The sequence below is a fragment of the Onychomys torridus genome, chromosome 7 (genome assembly GCF_903995425.1).
Source record: "Onychomys torridus chromosome 7, mOncTor1.1, whole genome shotgun sequence".
In the NCBI taxonomy this organism is placed as follows: Eukaryota; Metazoa; Chordata; class Mammalia; order Rodentia; family Cricetidae; genus Onychomys; species Onychomys torridus.
This window is the reverse complement of record NC_050449.1, coordinates 60,373,431-60,399,507: the sequence shown is the minus strand read 5'-3', so window position 1 is coordinate 60,399,507 and position 26,077 is coordinate 60,373,431. Positions and strand designations below refer to the sequence as shown.

Genomic DNA, 26,077 nt, shown 5'->3' with positions numbered 1-26,077 from the left:
ACCCCGCACGCCCCTGCCCTCACCTGCCAGCACACTGATCCCTCCAGGCCGCGTCCCCGCCCTGGCAGCACTCTAAGCCTTCCAGGCGCTCGGCCCTGTTCTTGACAGCAAGCTAAGCCCCTTGAGGCCGGGTCCCCTGCGCTGAAGGCTTCAGATCCCCTAGAGACCCAGGAAGAGTCGCCGCTCTATTAGCTTATGAAGCCTCTCGAAGCCCCGGAACAGGCTCGGACGGCACTCTGAGCCTCTCAAGAAACCTCCTCCCGAGCCCCTCACTCATAGCATCTGGAGTACCTCCCGGAACTACCTCTGTAGCTCTGCCTCAGCCCCGGTCTACCATAGAGAGCTGAGCAGCTCCAGCCTCCATCTCCCGAGCTCCGTTCCCCCCCATCGCCCCCCGCCTTGCGGTGGAGCAGCTCGAGGCCCCGCCTCCCGGGCTCGGCCCCGCCTCCCGGGCTCGGCCCCGCCTCCCGGGCTCGGCCCCGCCTCCCGGGCTCGGCCCCGCCTCCCGGGCTCGGCCCCGCCTCCCGGGCTCGGCCCCGCCTCCCGGGCTCGGCCCCGCCTCCCGGGCTCGGCCCCGCCTCCCGGGCTCGGCCCCGCCTCCCGGGCTCGGCCCCGCCTCCCGGGCTCGGCCCCGCCTCCCGGGCTCGGCCCCGCCTCCCGGGCTCGGCCCCGCCTCCCGGGCTCGGCCCCGCCTCCCGGGCTCGGCCCCGCCTCCCGGGCTCGGCCCCGCCTCCCGGGCTCGGCCCCGCCTCCCGGGCTCGGCCCCGCCTCCCGGGCTCGGCCCCGCCTCCCGGGCTCGGCCCCGCCTCCCGGGCTCGGCCCCGCCTCCCGGGCTCGGCCCCGCCTCCCGGGCTCGGCCCCGCCTCCCGGGCTCGGCCCCGCCTCCCGGGCTCGGCCCCGCCTCCCGGGCTCGGCCCCGCCTCCCGGGCTCGGCCCCGCCTCCCGGGCTCGGCCCCGCCTCCCGGGCTCGGCCCCGCCCTCCGCGCAGACAAACTTGGGTCATCTCCAGTCCCCGCCCTCCGAGCTCCGCCCCGCCCACCGCTCTGCTTTGCAGCGGAGCATCTCGAGGAGACCCCGCCTCCTGCTCTGAGCACAGAGTACCCGGCCACCCGCTAAGTCTGCGCCCTACGCACCTCGGGTCCTCAGGCTCCCTGGACTGGCTTCCGCGGTCGCCATGACGGCGGCCGTGTTCTTCGGTTGCGCCTTCATCGCCTTCGGGCCCGCGCTCGCTCTCTACGTCTTCACCATCGCCACCGACCCTTTGCGCGTCATCTTCCTCATCGCCGGGTGAGACTGCCCCAAGTCCAAGACGCAGCGGGTCCCCTCCCGCGCCGGGGTTCCCAGGGCCTCGGGGATCACCACCCCCCACTCTCTCCAGCCTGTGGGACTGCCAGGGCTGGAAGGACGGGAGGCTCCTCCCCGCTGCCAGGGTCTGAGGAGAAGGGCAGGCTGAGCAGGCGCGCCCTGCGCATCTAGGCTTCTGTGGGCTAAGTGTGGGGACACTTGGCTCCATTCGCGTATGGAGCCCTCGCCTTCCCACAGGAGTCTCATTTCACCCAGCGCTCAGTGGGTCGTCCCCGCCGTCTGTCATCAACGTCACCTGGGGATCAGCGGCCCACCCCTCCCCTGCCCCATCCTCGGACTCAGAATGCCTGGCAGGGGTTTGGGCTCAGGTTTTTTTCTTGTAGACCCCTGGGTAATGACTGGGGTGCAGCGGAGGGTGGGAGCGCTAGAAAACGCAGCAACACCTGACCAGGCATGTTGTCCTGAGAGCTTGGTAAATACAGAACTCTGCTGGTGAACGTGGTCTTGGTCTCTTTGCACCTGCTGAGACAGTTTCTGGGACTTGACATCAGGCCAGCTAGGCCAGGGACCCCCGCCTTTCTGAGCTGCTTTTTTACTGTACTGAACAGTGCTCCTCCGCTATTGTAATTTAAAAACAATAGTCTGTTGATCCGATGGCTTATAAACTTGCTGTCGTCATTAAAATCCACAAGAGGGTTGTAAGAAGCGGGCCTGGAAAACAACTAAACCAGAACACGGGTTTGCAACTTCTGAAATTTACACGGTGCACACTAGGAATGCAGGTTTAGGTATTTGTTTTCTGTCAGAAAAAGACAACTTATCTTTACAGATAGTCAGCTGTAGCAGGAATCTTAAAAGTTCTTATTAATAAAATCAAACCTGAGGCCAGTTATTGGGGGTGAATGCTGGAAGATCAGAGAAGCAGAACAAGCCACAGCTACCTCACCTCGCCAGTTGCTCAGCTGATTATGTTTCCTCTGACTGGAAGCTTCTGAGTCCTCATCCAGAATGAATCTCAGCTGAACTGTGCTGCCCCAAAGCCTGAAAGCTTAACCAGCCAAATGCTTCTAGTTTCTGGTCCTCATGCCTTATATACCTTTCTGTTTTCTACCATCACTCCCTGGGATTAAAGGCATGAGTCACCATGCTTGGCTGTATCCTTGAACAGATGGATTTTTGCCTCTGGAATGCTAGGATTAAAGGCCTGTGCTACCACTGCCTATCCTCTATGTTTAATATTGTGGCTGTTCTGTCTCTGACCCCAGATAAGTTTATTAGGGTGCACAATATTTTGGGGAACACAATACCACTACAGTCAGCCATTAAATCCATAGTTTCTGGCGAATTTTGAGGATATGAAAATTGCAATGGTCACTGGTTATATGTTTCTATGGCACACCATTGCTTAGGCAAAACATCACTTAGGAAAAATAGTCAGCAACCAAGTTGCTTTTAGCCAGTCCTTGGCAGACAGTGTCTTAGTGTGCGTGCACCTGACAGGGTCACTGAGCACATTCTTGTTGAGCACATCTGACATTCCTCTTGGACTATTTTTCTCACTAGGAGAGAAATGGACCACTGATCATCAACTGATGATCCAGAACGCCACTCAAGGACTTTTTCCCAATTAAAAAAACCAAGATCTTTGTTTCTTCTCCAGCAGATTTAAAGTCCTTATTAATCTTGTGCTTCTGTTAACTTGTGGCTTTTTTCTTCTACATTCCAGAGCTTTCTTCTGGTTGGTGTCTCTTCTGCTTTCCTCTGTTTTCTGGTACCTAGTGAGAGTCATTACTGACCACAGAGATGGACCGATACAGAAGTACCTGCTCATCTTCGGAGTGTTGCTCTCTGTCTGTTTCCAAGAACTGTTTAGGTTTGCGTATTACAGGCTGTTAAAGTAAGTTAAACGTTTGCTTTATTTTCCCAGTTAGACTTGAGTTGTGATTTGGTGATTGGTCCACTTCTAGCCTGAAAATATGGAGTATTTAAACTTCTGACCTGGCTTGCCTGCCTGCCCTCATACTCTTCCTTTTTCTTTTCCTCTTTCATCTCCTTCCTCTCAAAAATGTTTCTTAAGAATTTGCCCAATGTGAGGCACTTTGTAGAAACTGAAGATACAGAAGCTCTGGCGGCGCACACCTTTAATCCCAGCACTCAGGAGGCAGAGGCAGGTGGATCTCTGTGAGTTGGAGGTCAGCCTGGGCTACAGAGTATAGTGAAACCTGTCTCAAAAAAACAGAGAGAAAGGAGGGAGGTCAGACCTCCTGGAGCTTTTGATGGGAGGAAACTAGCCAGAAATGAATGAACAAATAGAAGATGAGAAGTACCTTGAAGAAAAATAACCCAGAGAAATAATTATTAAAACAACAAAGAGCCTTCCCATTGGGACTTCATGTTTCCCTCTTACCACCTGAAATAAATTATTCTTATGGAGATTATGCTTGCACTGTTTTGACTTAGTGAGAAAAAAGATTTTTTAAAAATATTTTCTATAGTTTCAAGTCTGAAAAGTACATTTTTTTTAAAAGTCCAAGGCATGAGCTCTCTTTTGGGGATAGGATGTGGTCATTGGTCAGACCCATGAGGATCTCACATGAAACCACTAATTTGAGACACTGCTTGTACTTGGAACTCTATGTTGTTTCTGTAAGTCATGAGATTAGCTTTGCTTGTGTAGTAAAGCTCAGTGGAGTGATAAATGTGCTGTATTGTTTTCATTTCTGCCAATGAGACTCTCCATGGATTTCACAGATAAAAGTGAACCTCAGCAACAACACCTTGAATAGGCTTCTGGTAATTTAATTTCCTAATATGTTATTATTCTGGATTTAAAAAACATTTTGCTTTTACTAATAGATATTAGATTCCCTTTTTATAATGAAGCAATTTAAGTTACAAATTGAAAACCAGAAAGCCATTGCTTAGAAGCAAAAACCATAGCTTTTGGGTGCCTGGCAGATGATAGTTCTGTGGGTAAAGATGCTTGCCACCAAGCCTGATGAGCTGAGTTCAATTCTTGGATCCATATAAACATAGGAGAAGAGAAAGAACACCCTCAAGTTGTCTTCTGACCTTTACATGTATACCCTAGCATTAATGTGCTCACCTGCATACACACAGAGAAAATAAAAAATAAATTTAACTTTTAAAAGATACATTTTTTAAAAGGTTTAAAATTGCAATTGCTAGTCTCTGGGGAAAACTTAAAGAGCATTAAGTAAATATTGAAAGGAATGTTAAGCACTGGAAATGCAGCTTAGCTGGTAGAGCCCATGCCAGCATGCTCAGAGCCCTGGTGGTTTTGATTCCCCAGTATTGTTTAAGAAAAAATAAAAGAAAGAAAAAAAGCAAAGAGAGGGGGAAAAGTAACATTTAAAGCTGGTCATGGTGGCCACCAGCCAGTAGTCCCTGCTCCTCAGAAGAAAAGACCTTGAGCCCAGAACTTTCAAAGAAGCAAAAAGTAACGTTTAAATTTTTACAGGGAGGAACATCTAATTATGTTGAATGTTTCTGATATGCAGAAGTTAGTTACTACTATCCTAAGATTTGATTTATTGTTGTTGTTACTGCAAACAGTCAATCAGAAACATGCATTAACAGGTGTCTTTGTTTGCATTGCAGAATTCATATTTAATAAGCTTTTGCTATATTCCACAAAAATTTCCTGTCATGCCTCGTCTGTAATTCTAGTACTTGGGAGATGGGGCTGAGAGGATCAGGAGTTCAAAGGTACCTTTACTTACTTCCAAGTTAAAGCTTACTTGATTAACATGAGATCCTATGTTAAATGCAAAAACAAATCCAAACTTTTCAAATTCCCAGAGAATTTACCACTGTTGAATATTATATAGCTGTGTTAAAGCAAGCTTGAGAATTCTGACAGTTTTTATAGCACTTTGTTAATGACTAACATGTAAGTGGATACATTTAAATTAATATCTTATGCTACACTGTATTAAAACAAAGATTTGGCTTTAATCAAGTTTTGCTTAAATATCCCACTGCCAAAAATAGGTTTTTGTCAAAAATTGAGCTTTTTAGTTTAAGAAACTGCCTTAGTCAGAGTTTTGCTGTCTGAATTTGCTTCCAAGATTAAAATGTTTAGCATTTGCACCCATTTTCTAAACCATTGCAGTCAAATAACTTTTTTCATGAGTCAGGAATAGTTACTTCACTGTGAATGGATTAATGAATGAATAGTAATAGTGAGAACTACTGGTGCTACAATATTTCCTCTCATGAACTCTGTAGCACAGAATGTGGAAGTTTACCAACTTCTAAATTAATATATTCACGATACATGAATGTTTTGTTTATGTTTGTTTGGTGAGTGAATTGTAACTGTCAGCATGACAAGGCCTTGCAGAGTAAGAAACTGGCATGTGGCCACAAGTGGTGGCTCCTTCCATATAACAGATAAATATTAAAACATTCTAAGTTATGTAGCCTAAAATATAACTATTCATTACCTAAAACAGATGGCTTTGGTAACTGTTGCCTAAAACTGCTGTGCAATGCCTATAAAGAATTAATTTTGCTTGGATTGAAAGTTTTGAAACATAATTCAGTTTCGTTATAATACAAATACATATTTGGTGAGTTTAGAAAAATCTTATGTTTACAGAAAAGAAAAAAGCTAAGATAACCAGTTATGGGTTTTGTTTGCCCCTCCTCCACTGACCTATACCTCCCCTTCCCCTGCTACAGATTCCTTTTTTTAAAAATCTGCATTGGTGGGAAGATATTAGGTCTTCTGAAACTGGATTTACAGACAGTTGTGAACTGCCATGTAGGGCTGGGAATTGAACCCGGGTCCTCTGGAAGAGCAGTCAATGCACTTAACCACTGAGCCATCTCTCCAGCCCAGACCAGCTATAGTTTTTGGTTGTTGGTGGTTTTTGCTTTTTTTTTTTAAATTTTTTTTTTTTAAAGAATTGTCACTCTGTTTTTTAATTTTTTTAAAGTGGTGTATTAGGGGCTACAGATGTAACTCAGTTGTAGAGTAGTTGCCTATCAAACAGGAAGCCCTGGGCTCCATCCCAGGACCTAAAAAAATGGGCATGGTGGTTCACACCTGTAATCTTAGCTCCATAATGATACTGAAGCCAGCCAGTTACATGAGACCATCTCAAAATCCAAACCAACAAGTAAACAAAAGGAAAAATTCCAAATGTTTTCAATACATGAAGTCAAAAGTTGAATAAACTTCCTCATTCTGTTACAGAGTTTGTGAGAGGAAATGTTGAATAAACTTCCTCATTCTATGTCAGAGTTTGTGAGAGGAAATGTTACAGTACTGACAGTTCAGTGTTAACATGAGGAAGTGAGAAAGTGCAAACTGTGATGAGTTTCCAGGTTCTTGAGGAACACTGTGCTAGGCAGGACGCTCTTCTGATCACTGAAGTATAAATTCTGTTACATTTGTTACCAGATTCCCACAATTAAAAGTTCCAATTTTTACAATATAATTTTTTGAAACTATTGATAAGTTATTTTCTTATTTACTTACTTACTTAGTTACTTACTTATTTAGTTATTTATTTTTATGACCCAGCATCTCATGTAACCCTGACTGGTCTGGAACTTGCTATATAAGCCAGGCCAGCCTTGAACTCCCAGAGATCCAACTGCCTCTGTCTCCTAAGTGCTGGGATTAAAGAGATGCACCTCCACCTCTGGCTCATTTATTCTTTTTTGAGTGTACAGATAAGAGTGAGATTACCAAGGGATCTGAATAGAAATACACCATTTGAGTTTTTCTGTGGTTTTGTTTTTGTTTTGCTTTATTTTAAAAGTTTAAAGGTTATTTTAGAAGTAGAGGTCTCATGTATCCCCACATGGCTTCTAACTCAGTATAGAGTTGAGAATGACCTTGAACTTCTGACCTTGCTGGTATTTCTGACATGGGCCACCATGCCTAGAAACTTAAGACATTACTGATTGCAATACCACAGTGTGTCCAACTGAGAAAACAACTCACACAAAACAGAAATCCTCCCAAATTTATCAACTAAACTACATATGTACATTTGTTGCTGTAGATTTTACTATTATATAACTCATAAAGTTGAACTAACCTTTAACAGAATTCCTCTGACAGGTAGGTTTGTTTTATTAAGGAAAATTGTACAATTTAGTTGGTTGCTGCTCTGGAGAAATAAGAAGACAGTCACATAAATATCTGAATCACATCCTTCCTGCCAAACAGTGCTTCCAAATGGACAACACTGAAATTGCAAATTGTTCCTTTTGATTCTAGAACAGCAGAGGACCCTTTTCACTATTCACATGGCTATTTTGATTGAATTCTACATTACCAAATATAATCAGTGACATTTATATTTGTGCAGTGATTCTGTACTTATGTAATGAATAGACCAACAGTAATAACTATGTGCTCCTTGAGATTTTAAATTTCATTCTACATTGCTCTCTTAAGTAGAGTCTCACTGTGTAGCTGGAACATTCAGAAGTCCTCCTACCTTAGTCTCCCAAGTGCTAAGATTGCAGACATGAGCCACCCCACCTGGCTTCCCTGAAGTTTACATTAATGAAGTGTCTGAGAAATAAGTGTATTCTGGTTAACTTGTCTGTTTTTACAGTTCATCTTACCTACTTTTGTTTCAGCACTGGCCAGCAAGTCATTCCAAAGTATTTTGGTTCTATTGTAGATATACTTTACAGTATGTATAACTGAAATATCCTTTCAGTTGGCTTGTAAATGGTTGCAGACTTTCTGGCCAACAGGGATTAGTAAAAGAGACAGTGTGTGTGTGTGTGTGTGTGTGTGTGTGTGGTGTGTGTGTGGTGTGTGTGTGTTCGTGTGTGTGCGTGTGTATGTGTGTGTGTGTGGTGTGTGTGTGTGTGTTGTGTGTGTGTGGTGTGTGTGTGGTGTGTGTGTGTGTGGTGTGTGTGTGTGCGCGTGTGTATGTGTGTGTGTGCGTGTGTGCACGTGTGTATGTGTGTGTGTGTGGTGTGTGTGTGGTGTGTGTGTGGTGTGTGTGTGTGTGTGTGTGTGTGTGTGTGTGTGTGTATAAGCTGTGTGCAGGTTGTACAGAGGCAGATTCTTGTGTGTACATTTGTGAACTGGCTATAACAGAAGTATGGATCTGATCACTCTGGATTCATTTATTACTGAGAAGTATTTGTTTTTTCACTTAAGTATTTATAGCCTATTCTAAAGGCAGCATTTCATACAGGATATTATAAAAATATCAGACTTCATGTGCTCCTGAATTGAAAATGTGAATCAAATAGTAAACTATTTTAGAATCAAAAGACCTCATGATTAAATACCAACATGAGAATTTAGCTCCTCAGTATATCAGCTATTTTAATAAATTACAATGGGGAGGAATGGGAAAAAGGCACCCAGGCAGGCTACAGGTGTCACTGAGTGATCATGTGACATGTTCTTAGCATGTGTGAGGCATGATCTTAGTTACTACACTAAAAAAAAATTGCTCTTAGAAGGGTGAGAATGATTTTGGTTCTTTGGAGTAGGAAGTAGAACGGAGGATAAGAGAATGTAGCCATAGTGAAATATACAACAGAATGCCACTATGTTGGAGATAAAGACATAAGACTTTGGGAAGAAGAAAATTCAGAGTGATAGATTCCTCAGACTGAGATAAATATTTGTTGATCAGAAATTAAAACATTGTTATTATTCCCAATGAATTTAATCCCTATTGGTTTATTACTAATATTTTTTATTTTTCCTTTTATGGAGACATCAGCTAGATGAGGCTGGTAGATATTTACTTTGACTTCAGTTATCAAAAATGTTCTGGGTTTCATTTAAATGGATTCTGACTGCAACCTGGAGTGTAACCTGATCAGAAGCCTCACTAAGAATCTAAGTTTGAAGGGTTCTGTGACCTGCCTGATAGGCGGCTATTTCTTTAAAAAAAAAAAAAAAAATGTGACAGGCAGTGGTGGCACACATCTTTATTCCCAGCATTGGGAAGCAGAGGCAGGCAGATCTCTGTGAGTTCGAGGCCAGCTTGGTCTACAGAGCGAGATCCAGGACAGGCTCCAAAGCTACACAGAGAAATACTGACTCAAAAAGCCAAAAATAAATAAATAAACAAACAAACAAATAAATGTGTTTTTCTTTTAGAACAGCCAATGAGGGTTTGAAAAGCATAAACCCTGAGGAGACAGCACCCTCAATGCGACTGTTGGCCTATGGTAAGTTAGACCCTGTGTTGTCATGAAGAAAAATAACAGAAGTCCTGAAGAGGAGGCTCAGCAGTTAAAAGCACCTATTGCTCTCACAGAGGACTGAGTTCAGTTCCCAGCACCCAGATGATGGCTCACAACCACCCGGAACTCTAGTTCTAGGGGCCCCAACACCTGCACAGCCTGCACATAGCTTACACACACACACACACACACACACACACACACACACACACACACACACACACAAAGATCTTGGTCTCCATGTAGCTCAGTCTGGCCCAGACCCATCTTGCAATCACAGTTACTCCCTCATAGTCTGGCTACAATAAACCAAAGCCAGGGCCTTCATCACATTACCCTCTTCTTCCTCTCTAGTTTCTTCTGTGCCTCTGCCTTGTTCATTGATCTACTACATCCTCTCCTTCCTTTTCTCCTCTCCTTTCTCACTTAGCCTTCCAGAGCTGGCTGGCTGGTGCTTCAGCAGCAGCAGGTGTACCCTTTTCCCTGCAGTGAAGTAGTATTCCCCAGTCCTTGCAAATTAGATTTGAACTGAACTCATAACAGGAAAAGGGCTTAACGGTGTTTTCTTCCTCTCTAGTTTCTGGCTTGGGCTTTGGAATCATGAGTGGAGTGTTTTCCTTTGTGAACACCCTGTCTAACTCGTTGGGACCAGGCACAGTGGGCATTCATGGTGATTCTCCTCAGTTCTTCCTTAATTCAGGTGTGTGTCCTAGCTGTGCTCTAAAGCATTGTCCTTACTGCAATTCACTGGCTTCTGAAACAAGCGGAGGTGATTTATGTTAAGACTTTCAGAGGGAAGATATTCTTAGGGACTACAAGTGAAGGACCTGGGAGTGGGGGCAGGGATTTGATTGGAGTGCTTTAGAATATTACAGGAATTGATCTTGCATAAGATTTATATATTTGCTGAGCAGTGGCGGCCTACACCTTTAATCCCAGCACTTGGGAGGCAGAGGCAGAAGGATCTCTGTGAGTTCGAGGCCAGCCTGGGCTACAGTGTGAGATCCATAATATGTTCCAAAGTTACACAGAGGAAACCCTGTCTCAAAAAATCAACCAACCAACCAAACAAACAAACGAACAAAAAGATTTATATATATTTATTTGGCTATGCTAAAATGTTATGGTATAGTTGAAACATTAGCAGCTAATTTTTATGAGATATATCCTCTCTGTTTTGTCATTTTAGATTTATCTTCCATATAAACCTGTAAAGCACCTGCTTTTTTTTTCCTTGCCCAGTGCTAGTAAAGACCCGTAGTCTAAATTCTAATCTCTAATTAATCTGTAACTCAGTGCCTTTTATAGATAGGCAGCATGACTTGATCTTTAAATGCAGAGGGAAAAGTAGATGAATTAATCTTTTTTTGCAAAGATGCAGTAAAGAAGGACCAACTCTTTTCACATTGCTTTTCATTCACCAGCTGCAAGTTATGACACAATGACCACAAGTTTGCTTTATAATTAAAGTATTATTTCATTAAATTCCACTTTGTTTAAAACTAGAGGAAAAATAGTTGTGTTTGTAGTTGCCTAGACCAATAGCAGTTATTAATTGGAATAAGTGAACTCACAAACCCATTTTTCGATTAAATCCATGTTTGCATCCAGGCCAAAGCTCATTAGGGAGCTTACCATCTTGTAGGGGAATATGACCAATAACTAAATAGTGTTTCAGTAGCTTTTACTAGAATAAAAAGATTATAAAGAGAAATGGCCAATTTTTAAAAGCTGCAGTAGTTTAGGGACATCCTGGTACTCCCTGACCCCAGAGACAGTCTCCCACCATTCTCAGTTTCCTTGTTAGTTCCAATCTGAGCCTCTCTGTGGACATTAAATGACCCCGTCCCTGTGCAGCCAGCCAGCTAGTCTTCCCTGTTTGAAAAGTCTCTGACTTTGTGAGGCTGAGAGCATACAGCTCAGACCCTTTAACTCTGGCTGCGAGTTAAGGGAACGTGTGTTAATGGATCATGCTTGTTAATGTCGCCTCCAACGTAGCAGATTGCCTTTGTAAATATTCCAAAAATTCCTGGCAATTTTTATGATTTACTTATTTGTATTTTATGAGTATTTGTTCTTTGCCTGCATATATGTCTGTGAGGGTGTCAGATCCCCTGGTACTGCAGTTAAGTTACAGAGAGTTATGAGCTGTCAATGTGGTTGCTGAGAATTGAACCCAGGTCCTCTGGAAGAGCAGCCAGTGCTCTTAATCATTGAGCCATCTTTCCAGCCACCTGGAATAATTTAAACCAAATAATGCTTGGTTTGTAAAAAGAAAATGTAGTTCTAGTGGCTAATGTCTGTCAGAGTCCAGTAGAAATTAAGAAGATACCTTCTGTATTGTGAATTTTCTTACTTTACATTGTTACAGGAACTGTTTTCTTGCCATCCTCATGTGTTGCCCACTTTTGTCCTCTAGATGGTGCTAACTCCCTTCAGTGAACCAGGCTGTTTTCAAGTCCAGTTTAAAAGGGGTCTCTTAGAAGAGTAGATTTGTTCCTAAAATGGTAATTAAAGGCGAAAGATTTATATGATTTGAAGAGAAACCAGAGTATCACTGGGAGGTTGTTTATAAGGGTTCATATGAACAAAATGCATTGTATACACATATGAAATTCTCAAAGAATAAAAAAAGTTAAGTCAAAGAATATAAAAAAATGGTAATTAAAATAAGTAAAGAATATGAGGTCCTTATGAGCATCTCTATCTATGCCCGTTATGTTAATAATACACATATTGTATGGTATCTGTATATACATGAATTTTTGTGTTACAGGAGAGCATAGTTTATGAAGTATAAGTGTAAGTTCTTTTTTATCCGTGTTTGTGGAGCAAGCAAGCAGTAAGTTAGACTCATTGCTGTTTCTTGGAAGTGCTTGGTAGAGAAGAAAGTATGGGACTGAGGTTCAAGCCATATCCTAGCTCATTAATTTAATGTTTGGGACAAGTCTTTTTGATTATTTAAGTATGCAGTCTATAAATAAGTATTAAAGATTTCTCCATGCCTTCTGCCCATGGTAGGAATAAAAACAAAACATAATATAAATGTTACAGAGAAGGAGAGAGGTGTGGACTCATATGGAGATAGTAAAGTGCTTTGCCACTGTCATATACATCCTAGCTGCAAATGATTGATGTGACTGTTGTTTACTGCCTCTTGCTCTCCAGTTGTGTGCTAAACTATATAAGCAAGCGCTATGACTGTCTCATTCTTTTGTGTCCCTAGAGCCTCTTGGAGTCCTTTGTTTCTAGATGCTGCTTAAAAATGGCTACTGAAAAATAAAAGCTAGTCACAGCTTATGGAGGAAGGGCCATTTGAATAGACATTTACTTAGATATGAATAATACTTAGGCCAACAGAGGAAGATGTTCCAAGTAGAAGGAAGAGCCCTCTCTCCTGCAGGCCTCAATTTCTAACTCTCTCAGAAAGGACAGAAGTAGTGACCAAAAGCTGGGCATGGTGGTGTGTGCTTGTACATCCCTGTAGTCAGGATGCAGAGGCATGTGGATCCCCATGTGTGAGAGGCCAGCCAGGGCTACATTGTAAGACACTGTCTAAAGAAAATAAAAAATGAAGAAAGAATACCCAGCTCAGAGTCACTAAGCATTAAATGAAACTAAATCTAGTACTATAAAAATTTGAAAGAGAAAAATTTCACCGTTTTTAGTATTATTAGTCTATCCTTTGTCAACTACCTCGGCTAGAACCCATGTGGCTCTGTAGCTGTCTGGGACACATGTACTAGGTATCCTGGCGTTTGCTGATTGTTCCACAGCCATTTCTCCTGGTTAGTCCTGGCTCTACTGTGCCAGTTCACTCTTACAGCTCCCCTTTCACTCCCCACATCTATGATAATGAGAGTCAGAGTGTTCACATCTGGATGCTCATGGCCTGATTTCTAGAGGAAGCATTCACATTGTAAACTTTATTGTTGTGGCATAGAATTGACATGCATGAGCAGTGAGAAATTACTCCTAACACTTAAAGATTAATAAAGGAAAAAGCTCCTTAGCAATAGTGTGACTTGTTTTGACTAGTAAAGAGAACCAGCCTCAAACAGAAAATTCTACCAGCTTATATAGACCTTATTCATGTATATTCCCCACACACTGTTAACCTTAAATCTCTTTCGGATTCGAGCGTCAGGTTACACTTAGAACAACTTAAACAGAGTCAGGAAACAGCAAGTCTGTCCACTTGGGCAGTTGGGAGATTTATATGGTAAAAACATTGCCACAATTTCTTCTTTTAAGTACACCAGTGTTGTTCTTTTTGAATAGTTTCCGAGGGTCATCTTGCCCACCTGGCAGATTGAGGCTTTTCCTGATAAAAGCACAGGGGACTTAATGATATACCAGCTACCTTGAGCTGCCTGTTAGAGGTATGTTCTTTGATATGGGGATGGATCTAGTGGCCAGCTGTAAGTCAGGGTCATCTTATTTTGTATAGTAATGAAGCCTAATTGGTGGTCAATATTTACCAGGGCAACCCGCTATGTTGGAGGCAACATTAATAAGCATGACCCACTAAGACATCTTCACTTAACTCATAGCCAGAGTTAAAGCATCTGAACTGTATGCTATAGTCCTCAGAACTTTTCAAAAAGGAAAGACTACCTTGCTGGTTGCACAGAGGATGTATTCATTTGACAGTTTAATTTGAGTGTCATGGCATATGTGTGGAGGTCAGAAGACAATTTGTGGGAGTCAATTTCTTCTTCTTCTACCACTATTAAAGAAATATTATGTATTCCCAGTGATAAATCACTCTGTACACTTAGAGATTAATAAACAAATGCTCTTTAATAATAGTGTACAACCAGCTATAGCTAATGCCCAAAGAGCAAGCCTCTAATAGTAGGTTTTGATAACATATATACATCTTAGGCTTATGCATTTTTATATATGCTGTCATTCTTACATCTCCTCACTTCCCACCCATATCCAGGCTACACAAAGTAAACAGAGGTAGAAGAATGCAAATCTGGAAACTTAGTATATGAGGGATTTACACAGAAAGATATTGCCAGAATTACTTTAAGTATGCCAGCGTGGTTTGTTTGTTTGTTTGTTTCAAATAGTTGTGACCAGGGGTGATTTTGCCCATCCAGCAGAATTATGCTATCTTAAGAAGGGAACTGTGGGCTCTTTGGCACACCAGGACTTGACAGTGGTTATGACCCTGTGCTGCCCTCTTGATCTGTCTGTTAAAGGCATGTTCTTTGATAACGGGATAGATATAATGGTTGGCTTTAAGTCATGGTTGTTTCTGTTGTTATGGAAATGGAGCCTAAGATGGTCAATCCTGATGAGCAAACACTTATATCCTAGCATCCTAAATTTAGTTTATCCCTAACAAAGCTAGTTAGCAAACTACTTACCTTTGGAGTATTTTGGAGGCAGTGCTCCCTTAGTTAAGTTCTACTTTGTATGACTTAATGTCTCCTAGTCAAATCAAGGATGACCTTTTGAATTTTTTGAGCCTCCTGCCTCTGTCTCTACCTCCCAAGTTCTGCACCACCATTTCTGGCTTGAGGGCTGTGTTTCTGACACAAGGATGCAGTTGCAGAGTCACAAGGATCTGTTGTTAAAGTCATTTGGGTCTAGATTGAGGAGGAACTTGAATGCTGGTCTGAGATTGTAGTTAGAGTTTTCCTGCCTGGCCCATAGTCAGGACAAATCTCTCTCATCTGCCAGTCCCACAGTCGCTCAAACCCAACCAAGTAAGCACACAGAGACTTATATTACTTACAAACTGTATGGCCATGGCAGGCTTCTTGTTTTCTACTTCTTCTATCTTAAATGAACCCATTTCTATTAATCTATACTTTGCCATGTGGCTTGTGGCTTACCAGTACCTTATGTCTTTTCTGTCATGGCGATGGCTGGCCACAGCTCTCCCCTCAGCCTTCACTTCCCAGCCTTCTCCTCGTCCTTGTCCTGCCTACCCTATGCTTCCTGCATGGCTACTGGCCAATCAGCACTTTATTTATTTTAACCAATCAGAGAAACACATCTGACATATAGAACATCCCACAGCACTTCCCATTTTCTTTTTTTTTTAAAAAGCAAGGTTTTTAACTTTTATATAGTACAATTACATATAATAAAACAATTATCAAGCAAGAATTACAGTTACAATATTAAAGAAGATATCCTATCTATCTTATATTTGTGAGTCTAATGTTTTATATCTAATTTATCTTTTATTATAACTGAGGAAATTATAACTATCTAGACTTCAACCACATCAAAGACCTCAGAAGGAGATAATATTACCTGAGAACCAGGAGAAGGATGCAAGCATTTTTCGGGAGTCTTGCAAGAGTAGACAGAGACAGCTGGCAGCCTGGACAGTCACCTAATGTTCCTTTGTAAAGTTGGGGCATTTGTCTTCAGCCCACAGGGCTAGTCTCTCAGTCACTACTCTCAGTGTCCTGTAGAATGTCTGGCAGTTTTCTCTGCGAAGCAGGAACCTGAAGGACCATTTTGTCAAGCAAAGTTTAGTGGTCACCTTTCTATGGGTCCTGCATGTCTAGTCGATCAAGCAGTCCAGGCAAGAACAGTTTTTTGTCCAAATGGCTATTTTTGCCAAGGTGAAGATAAGATATGAAGTGTCTTCAATACCCCATCCTCCTCTCTGAAGTAAATAGGTGTTGCCAGGAGCAGACATGTCTCACTGTCCAGAAATTCTAAATTTTAAAAATATTTTAAATGCCATATTCTGAAGGTCTTTGAAGTATTTGAAGATTACCTATCTATCTGAAATATCTCTATGTATACCTAGAAGACTTAACTAACATGGCTATGAGTATAATTATCATAGATGATTAATTATTAATCTATTTTTAATTATCCATTACAATTTTAAATGAGCTATACAAACATAATACCTTAAACAAGAGTAGAAATATACACACATTATAACAAAATTAACTTTAAGTTTGTATCAATAGACTAAAATCTATACCAAAGTAAAACATTTTAAATGAGTTGTTGCTCTTTAGAAGTAAGTTCATTAATCTACCCTTTCATCCCATTATATCTATATCATATCCCCTTTTCTTCTTTAGAAAGAGATTGCATTTATAATCAACCCGATTTAAATAAAAATATTGGTTTTTTTTTTTTTTTTCTGTCCCACATCAGAGGGCTCTTCTGATTTGGGACATAAAAATCTCTTAACCTTTCTTTTAGCAATATGTCTTGGTTTAGAGAAGGAATGAGCCAATTCCATCTCCAAAGCCAGCTTGATAATTTTGGGAAATTGGGCGTAGTTTTTCTTACTGTTTCCTGCTGGAGGGGGGCACTGTATCTTATGTGGACATGAAGAAAATTTTAGGATTATGGAGTAGTCCGTGAGGGTAAACCTCTGAGCCAGTTGCCTTGAAACCATTCTGGATGTTGGATCATCTGGGCCATTGTGTCATCGGAGACCTTTCAGGTGGTCTTGGCTGATCAAACCTGATGTATCTTAATCTGGAACAAATCCACAGCCTCTGGCTTTCTATGGAAACAAAAGCAGAGACTCTTTTCCAAAGCAACATATCCTTATATCCAAATTTTGAAGTCAAGTTACCTTTAAAATTTACATATTTGTTTATCTCAACAGCTTTTACGATCAAATCTTTTCTGTAGTTAAAAATCCCAAAGACAACACAAACCAGATTCTCTGTGTAATATCCATCTTTGTAAGATTGAAATGTTGCTGTGGCTGCTGGCTCCACCCACCTCAGCTTCCCAAAGTGGCAGTGGTACAGCTTACTGCCAGCTCTGGGTCTGGAGCAATGTGTACCATCAACTATCAGAAGCAGTTCTACCAAAGCAGTGCATAGCCCAACCCCCCCCCCCCCTTTTTTTTTTAAACTAGCAAAGGCTAAATCTACCACACAGCAGAGTAAAATGCTGCTTGTGGACACCTCATTTTTGACATATTGTAGGTCAGATGCACATGCCAGGAACCCGCCATAGTAGCCTAAACTGGCAGGCTGCCACTAACTTGAGAGAGACAACTAGGAAGCTGTTTTTAGCTCTGTTTTAGAATCTTTTTTTTTTTTTTTTTTTTTAGGTTTTAGGTGGAAACTCGGGCCCCACGTTGGGCACCATTTGTAGTTAGAGTTTTCCTGCCTGGCTCACAGTCAAGACAAATCTCTCTCATCTGCCAGTCCCACAGTCACTCAGACCCAACCAAGTAAGCACACAGAGATTTATATTGCTTACAAACTGTATGGCCGTGGCAGGCTTCTTGTTTTCTACTTCTTCTATCTTAAATTAACCCATTTCTATTAATCTATATTTTGCCACGTGGCTCGTGGCTTACCAGTACCTTATGTCTTTTCTGTCATGGCGATGGCTGGCCATGTCTCTCCCCTCAGCCTTCACTTCCCAGCCTTCTCCTCTTCCTTGTCCCTCCTACCCTATGCTTCCTGCCTGGCTACTGGCCAATCAGCATTTTATTTATTTTAACCAATCAGAGCAACACATTTGACATACAGACCATCCCACAGCATGAGATGTCTGACTTGACTTTGGAGACAAAGTCTGTCCATCAGACCTCTTAGCTGGAAGGATCAAGACATTCAGGTCTGGAATTTGGAAGCACGACCAGGACCAATGAGGTCTGTGGTAGCCCACAGAGGCTCCCTAGTAAGGCCTTACTCAAGGTCAGAAAGTCTGGGCTTGCTTTGCCCAGCAGGGCTGCATAATGGGATGATTTGGCCAAGGGCATGGTTACCAGGTTTTTTTTAAAGGGTCTACACTTGTTTGTACTTTATACCTCGACCTTGAAAGGGGGGGGGTCTTTTGCCCCTCCCTTTGCTGATGTATAAAGTCAAGGTGGCTGTGTATTGACCCAGGGCCCTCCCAAAGCTATCCTGTGTCTCTGTCTTTCTCATAGTCTGTCTATATTTCAAGATAATACTTCCTCATTCCTCACTCCTCCCCTCAAGAACCCTTGGACAGGTTAGAGCTGGTCCCTGACAGAGATCCAGAGAATGCTTGCCTGAAGCTTGTAGAATAACACTATTTTGGGTAAGAACAGGCTGGAAAATGTCACCAGTAAGAGCATTTCCCAATTAGCTGGACTTTAGGAGCTAACCTTGGGAGCACACTTAGCTGATCTCAGCATCCATGGCAAAGCCTAGAGAGAAGGGCAAGCAGAGGCTGCCAGGGCAGATGGCAAATGCCTGTGGTAGTGATTCCTCTTGACATTTGATTGACATCTAGGTCTTAGAAAACCCTTCCTTAGAATATGAGTACTTTATGATTTAAAAAAGGTTCCCATTGTGTCAGTTTTTGTCTTGGTCTTTTTTAACTCAGAAAATTTAAAAGTCTTTGCTTAGCCCCTGGGCCTCTTAAGTGGTCTCAGTGTCAGACCATTGATAGGCATCTGTCCTTAGGAACTGTCCTCTTCAGAATGATGACTGGACCTGGATTGAATCCTTTTAGTGTGGTCTTCCAGAGCCTGACATGAAGACACTGTCACAGAGATGTGATAGCTTACTTTCCTCTAGCCACAACAGTTATGTCCTTTTAATATTATTTTGTGGATCTCTTACTTATATACATTTGTGTTTGTTCTCACTAAGCATTGTGTTCTTTTTGTTTTGTTTTGTTTTGTTTTTGTTTTTGTTTTTGTTTTTTGAGACAGGGTTTCTCTGTGTAGCTTTGTGCCTTTCCTGGAACTCACTCTGTAGCCCAGGCTGGACTCGAACTCAGAGATCAGCCTGCCTCTGCCTCCCGACTGTTGGGATTAAAGGCGTACACCACCACTGCCTGGTTTAAGCATTGTGTTCCTGAGATCATACATGTTGTGTGTCATTTATAGTAGTCCACTGGGTCGGTACAATGTAATTTACTTATACATGGAATAATTTTGCCTCCAAAGTCAAGTCACACATCTCAGACTAACATCCAAGTTCCTCTGCACTCCTCTAGACTCAAATGACTTTAACAGCAGATCATCTATGACTCTCCAAATGCCTCCCTGAATCAGAAACATAACACTCAAGCAGGCATGGTGGTGTAGCACTTGGGAGGTGGAGGCAGAAGTGGGTAACCATGGCCATTCCTTGTTATTACAGCAGTCCTGGTGTAAATATTCTTGTATCTCCTCATAACATTTATAAGAATGCCTCCTTGGCAGGATTCTGAAACTTGACTATGCATTGACTCTCTAGGAAGGCTGTTTAAACTGGCTTTTCTGGGCTCCTGCCCCTTTGCTTCTGATTCATGGGTGGGATGGGTACCAGTAAGTTGCACTGATAACAAGTCCTTTGGCTAGTGATCTGTTGATTTGAGAACTCACTGGTTTGGAGTGCAGATAAAGTATATAGCCCATAGTATATAATGTATATATAGTATATAGACCATAGTATGTATAGTCTATAGTGTATATAGTCCATAGTGTATATATAGTCTATAGTGTAGCTCAAATGCCTTGCTGGACTGAAATAGATGCAACTATTCTCCTTTTCCAGGTTATTTTTCCTTCAAGTGGTATAGAACTCTACCCTGGGGTTTTTCTGTCTGGTGGGTTAAAGCTCATGGCCTGTTTATTGTGTGGCAGCAAAGGGAAATCTGTATGCCTTTTTTCATGTTAAAGTGTGAATATATGGGACTTGCCTCCTTTAAAGAAGAAATATTATCCAGGACACAGGACACCTACACAGGCAATATTCCAGAGACATGTCAGTTTCACTGCCAACTACTTAAAAAGTATCTTAAGATAATTACAATGATTTTTAATTTTTTATTACATTCTCTAAAAAGTTTCTGAAGAGAAATTTCCCTTCAGTGTGGAGACTTGTTTAGACAGAGGGTGTTTGTTCAACTGAGAAAATTCTCTACAGATAGGGCTGAAGGATAGTTGAAAATAAGCTGTGTAGATTTCATACTAACTAATCTCATTGCATACCTCAGCGAAACTCCTTGAAAGCCAAATCCAAATTGGCTTTTGTTTAACAGGTTTGTATCCTAGAGGAACAGCTCCTACAAAGACTGGCCCCTCCTAACTTCTTTGGAAGTTGACATGGAGTTCTTAACAAGGCAGTTCTGTGCACTGGTGGTCAGATTCTATCTCTGCAGCCAGGGGACCCTCAGGGCCAGTGCACAGTGATGGGGTTCAGCTGGGTTTGGTGTCTGTTGTCTGCAGGACTGGCCACTAATTGCTGACTTGTCTTTTCAGCTTTCATGACGCTGGTGATCATAATGCTGCATGTGTTCTGGGGCATTGTGTTTTTTGATGGCTGTGAGAAGAAAAAGTGGCACACCCTCCTTACAGTTCTCCTGACTCACCTGCTGGTGTCCACCCAGGTGAGTGTTGTCCCTGTGTTCCCAGTGCTTGCAGAGCTCAAGTGCAGAGGTCTGCGTGGAGGATTCCACCCAAATGAAGGACACTGTCGGGAAAATGGGGCAAGTCAGAAAAGCCCTGGAAGTGGACAGTGAGTCATGTGGGTTTCAGCAGAGTGGCAGTCTAGTGAATTTTGGGGTGGGGGGTCTGTCCCATTCGAGATTTTCCTTATGTCTGTCCTTTAGTGATGTATGGTCAAGCCTAAAATAGTTTGCATCACGCTTATGTTATGAAGCATATCTGAAGCAATTTTCCTCCATTACAAATTCCTTAAGACACAGATTTTATTTAAGTTTAAATCTTTAGGTGAAAATTATTTTTAACTTCATTAATTTTGTTAATCACCTCCCTTTTTTGTTTTTGTTGTTGTTTTGGCTATTGTGAAGCTTTTGTGATGCTTTATGTGCATGGAACTTTCCCCATATGTTTAGGCTTTGAGGCAGGGCACTATGAAGTCAGTTGGTGTGAATATTTTGAGTTCTTGATACAAGTTGCTAAAACAGACTGGGTAAGGTGTGACACTTTACACGTTCTGACCAGTAGCAGATATGCTGGTTTCCCTCCCTTAGTGACATTATAACAGAACCAGTCTGCAAAGTCAAGTTTAAAACAGTTGTCAGATTTGTTTTTACAGCAGTGTGTAAGGACTTGCTTGGATCTGAGTGCTAATTGGTCATTTACATACATGACAGTTATCAAAATGACCCTGCCGTGGCCCTGTCTAGACCCTTTGCACATTTTATATACTATATAGGAAAGGTTTCTCCTGGGCCAGGGAGATGGTAAAATAAAATTTTATTTTGAGGCAAGATCTCACTCTGTAGCCTAGGTTATCCTGGAAATCACCAAGTAGATAAACTAAACCTCAAGTCATGGTGGTCCTCCTGCCTCCGCCTCCTCAAAGCCCACATTCCTTTGTTCAACATTCTTATAACAACCCTTCAGTCCACTGAGGGGGAAAGACGAAGTCCTGCATTATCTGTATGTGGCTCTCACTTCCAACCTCCTACTTCCCTCCCTCCATCAGTTCTCAGCAGCATCTCCCACTAATGTCACGTGGTTTCCACAAACATGCTAATTAGTGCCAGTCCTCATCAGCAGGTAAAGTGCTTGCCACTTCTGCCTTCCCAAAGTGGTCCTCTGATCTCTACAAGTATGCCTTGTACGTGCATGTTTGCACTCATACACAGTACACAAACACAAACAACAATAATAGGATGGTTTATTTTAAAGAAAGGTTTCTTCTCAACCTGCCTCCTGAGTCGAGTGTATCCTATTTTCTTCCACTAGGCCTCTTGCAGTCTAGTCCAGCTAAAATGCAGTCTGTTTCCCCATACATGCCTAAAGTCTTGCAGTGCTTTTTATTACTAAGGTTACCTCTTACATGATGGCATCTATGCAAACCCAAACAAATACTGTGAGCATGAAAGACAGAAAAGTGAACATATTAAAGAATTTAATACCATTTGTCTGTGGATGTAGAAACTATATATTTCTTTTATTTTTTTCTATATTTAAGACAAAGGGGCAGTTTGATAATTATCATGTACTTAAATAACAAATTACCAGTCAGATACAAATCATTACATGGTACTTTAAAAATGAGTCTGGACAAGTTTTTTCAACTTTAATTTGCAAACTAGTGATATAGTCAGGCTGACTTTGAACTTATGGTCTACCTGCCTTTACTTCATTTGAGGGGGCGGGGAGTGAGGTCTCGGTAAAGGAATTGATCATATGGTTATCTTAAGAGAGATCATACTGGACTGAGTAGCCAAGGTCTTCTGGTTAGAGAGCATACTTAGCATGTTTAGGGACCAGGGTGGTCAGAGCAGATGAACCACGTGAGATTAGTGGGAGATGCTGCTGAGAACTGACGGAGGGAGGGAAGCAGGAGGTTGGAAGTGAGAGCCATAATGTAGGACTTCGTCTTTCCCTCTCAGTGAACTGAAGGGTTGTTATAAGAATATTGGACAAAGGAATGCCAGCCGTGACTTTGAGGCTCATCTGTTTACCTAGTGATTTACAAGTTAGCCTAGGCCACAGAGGGAGATCCTGTCTCAAAATACAAAAAGGGGGGGGGGAGTTGGGGGATAACCTGACACCATTTGGGAAAGATTGCTTTGACTGCTTTGGAAAGAGTAGATTAGCTGGGAGAGGTCATTTTGTTGAGGGAAAGGCAAGGAGGGCTTGGATGAAGAGCAGTGAAGAAATGAGAAATGGCCAGATTCAGGAAGTAGGTATCAGAAGGAGAGCCAGTAGTGTTTCCCAGAGTGGGTGAGGCGGAAGAGAGGAGTCTGAGTGCAGGTTACTGACCAAGTCCTTGAAGCACTAAGCCTCTGCTCAGCCCTCTAGTTCCTGGCTATGGTGACAATTACAACTATAATTTATTCCAGGATATGTCAGCAAACATGGGCACATATTTTCATGTGGTCCATACCTAGAAGAGTACATAGAGCAACTGGTCATATCACTCAGTTATTTTAGCATGTTTATGTTGACATAATCACTAACCATTTATCAACGAGCCTCTGTTGCTCTACATCCCTGCCAATACTTGGTATGACTTGCTGTCCTATTTTACTGGGAATATTGTGAAAGCATACTACACATTTATGTCCTGAGAGTAAAGTAAGCACTGGGAGTATTTCTTTTTGAAATCCCTTCGAATATTTTGTCTACTTCCTGCTAGCTTTGTTAATGTTTTAGGAGTTCTTTATACTTTCTATAAGAGAATCTCTTGTCAGGTATGTGCTGTAAACAGTTTCTAGTTCACTGTCTTTATATTCTTTTTTTAGACAATCTCCCTTTATAGCCCAGCCTGGTCTGGAATTCACTCTGTAGCTCTGGCTAGCCTCAAATGTGGCTGTTCTGCTTCAGCCCCCTGGAGTTAGTATTGTAGATGTGTTTTGTGTGTGTGGTTCTGGGGCACTAGCAAAGGGTGTCCTGCATGGACACAGGCAAGCCTCCCCTGAGTTACATCCCCAGTCCCAGTTTTTTCATTTTAATGTTGTCTAATTTATTGGTTTTTATTATTTTACTTTTGTCTTCTTATAAATAACTTAGCTAAACTTCAAGTGTTAAGAATTATTTTTCCCATCTGGGTAGTGTCATTTTCAGTAACAAAGATACAATGCTTTTGTGACTGCTTATAAGGGGAAACAGCTCTAAAATAGATAAACTAAAAAATGCAAAAGACTTGATCATTCTGCAATATAAACTAAAATTTAAGACTTGAATGTAGGATTATTTTGGAAAAGTTTCCATAATATTCCTAATATCTACCTTGCCCCAAGTATGGCTCTTGAAGAATGCATTCTTTCTGCATGAGGTGCCTCCTGAAAAATAAACCCATTTCTGGAGACTTCAACTTTGGTTCTTTAGTCAGGGGGATATGCAGGTTGGGTGAAGATAAGCAGTGTGCACTTGTTTTAAAGGTGTGTGGCAACAAATTGACCCAGTCAAATATTTTCTTTTGCTGGGACTGGTCTTTCAATTTCCTCCTTGAATTCTGCTACAGACACTGTCCTGACTTTCTTGTACCTCATTCTTGACTCCTTTGCAGACTCATTTTTGTTTGTTTTGTTTTTCAAGACAGGTTTTCTTTGTGTAGTCTTGGCTTTTCTAAAACTTGCTCTGTAGACCAAGCTGGCCTCGAACTCATAGAGTTCTACCTGCCTCTGCCTTCTGAGCTGCTGGGATTAAAGGCGTGGGCTACCACCACCTGGCCATTACTGACTCTTAATCTTCCAGAGATTGAGCAATGTTGGGGTATCTTAGGGCTTAATCGTGCACTGTCTTTTGCTGTCTTTGTAGTAGCTCCTTGGGAACTCATTCATGGGATGGCATTACGTTCCATATGGAGGCTGTGCTAGTGCTTTTCCTTTCCTTGGCCTGTCGTCCTCTGAGTACTATGCTCAGACATTCAAGTGCCTCTTTGACTTCGGCCTTTTGAAATCTCATGGTCTGTTTCTAGTAACAGTAACATGATATCTTTGGATTACTCATGCCCATAATTACAAGACTGTTCCTGCCTCATCCTCCCTTTCAATCATAATTTGCAATTAATTAGTTAATTACTTATTCATTATCTGTGTTATTTAGTAGTATATAAGTTCCATTCTGGTGGAGACTTGTCTTCAGTAATTTCACTCAATGCATCAGTCATTCTTTGGTGCTGAGGATTGAACCCAGGCCTTCATGCACTCTACCACTGAGCTGTGTTCCTGTTAGTGTTTTATAATGATTAAACTTTTGGAATCCACAGCAATTGTACAGCCCAAAAGCTAACTCTATTTCCTCATGTTCTTTTGAATACTAATGGTTCATATTAAAGTAATCTAGATGTACCTGACTTTGCTGCAAATTCTTAGTGCCAATTTAATTAATACAGAAGTGGCTAGAAACAAGGCCCAGGTGCTCCATTGCTTTCTGTTAAGTATCCCATTAGGTCCTGGCTAAAGCTGTCTTCTGGGGTTGCCATTTGATCAAGCACAGTTCAAGTTCACAGACCAGTGTCTGCTGGGCCTTCCTGAGTCTCTCACACATGACAGTCATCCATGTTTGTGAGACTCAGTCCAGCTGTGGAAAGCATTGTGTATTTTCCTCTGTCTCTGTTTATTCCACAGGTTTTAAAAGCTTGTGCTTTTCTTTTTCCTTTGCAGACCTTCCTAACTCCTTATTATGGGGTAAATCTGGTGTCAGCATATATAATCATGGTGGTCATGGGCATCTGGGCATTTTTTGTTGCTGGAGGTAGCTGCCGAAGCCTGAAACTCTGCCTGCTCTGCCAAGACAAGGACTTCCTCCTTTACAACCAGCGCTCCAGATAACCTCTGACAGTCAGCACCTCCAGACAGCAGCCTGGATGCATGTTTGGAGGCACAGCTGTGCCCTTTTCTAAAAACCCTTTCTCCTGGAACACAGAAGCAGCAGACTATCTAGCCTGCACCTGTCCCTGAGCTTTCACACAGCAGCCTCTGGAAGAGCTGCAGTGTGGCCTGCAGCCTGGCTGCACCTTTGAGGCATCTGGGGAAGCAAAGACTGATGCTTCTGAATTTCCCCTCCAGATCTGATCATCCTGGGTGTGCAGTGCAGCTGAGAACCACTGGGGTCCACTGGGAAGTTCTCAGAACACCCAAGGAGAATGAGGTGTGGTATTTAACTGTCTCGAAGTCAACTCCTGCTGAGCAAGTAAATTTCTGGATGTAGTAA

At 42.3% G+C, this 26,077-nt stretch overlaps 1 protein-coding gene across 2 annotated transcripts; it reads left to right on the top strand.

Annotated features, from left to right (window-relative positions):
• Positions 1 to 1,012: 1,012 nt before the first annotated feature.
• LOC118587304 (gamma-secretase subunit APH-1B) lies at positions 1,013 to 26,077 on the top strand. Of its 2 annotated transcripts, XM_036193186.1 has the most exons (6): positions 1,014 to 1,287; positions 3,032 to 3,202; positions 9,428 to 9,498; positions 10,091 to 10,213; positions 20,699 to 20,826; positions 25,528 to 26,077. In XM_036193186.1, the coding sequence occupies exons 1-6, from the start codon at positions 1,175 to 1,177 to the stop codon at positions 25,693 to 25,695; spliced, it is 774 nt and encodes a 257-aa protein (XP_036049079.1). In that variant the 5' UTR covers positions 1,014 to 1,174; the 3' UTR covers positions 25,696 to 26,077. The 2 variants fall into 2 exon arrangements, with proteins under 2 accessions (XP_036049080.1, XP_036049079.1); XM_036193187.1 differs by lacking the exon at positions 10,091 to 10,213 and having other exon boundaries at positions 1,013 to 1,287.

What these genes read in the sequence shown, in the direction of transcription:
- LOC118587304 (XM_036193186.1), top strand. Translation starts at nt 1,175, where the DNA reads ATGACGGCGGCCGTGTTCTTCGGTTGCGCCTTCATCGCCTTCGGGCCC. An exon ending in GCGTATTACAGGCTGTTAAA is followed by an intron (nt 3,203 to 9,427) that starts GTAAGTTAAACG and finishes TTTTTCTTTTAG; the next exon opens with AACAGCCAATGAGGGTTTGA. An exon ending in AATGCGACTGTTGGCCTATG is followed by an intron (nt 9,499 to 10,090) that starts GTAAGTTAGACC and finishes CTTCCTCTCTAG; the next exon opens with TTTCTGGCTTGGGCTTTGGA.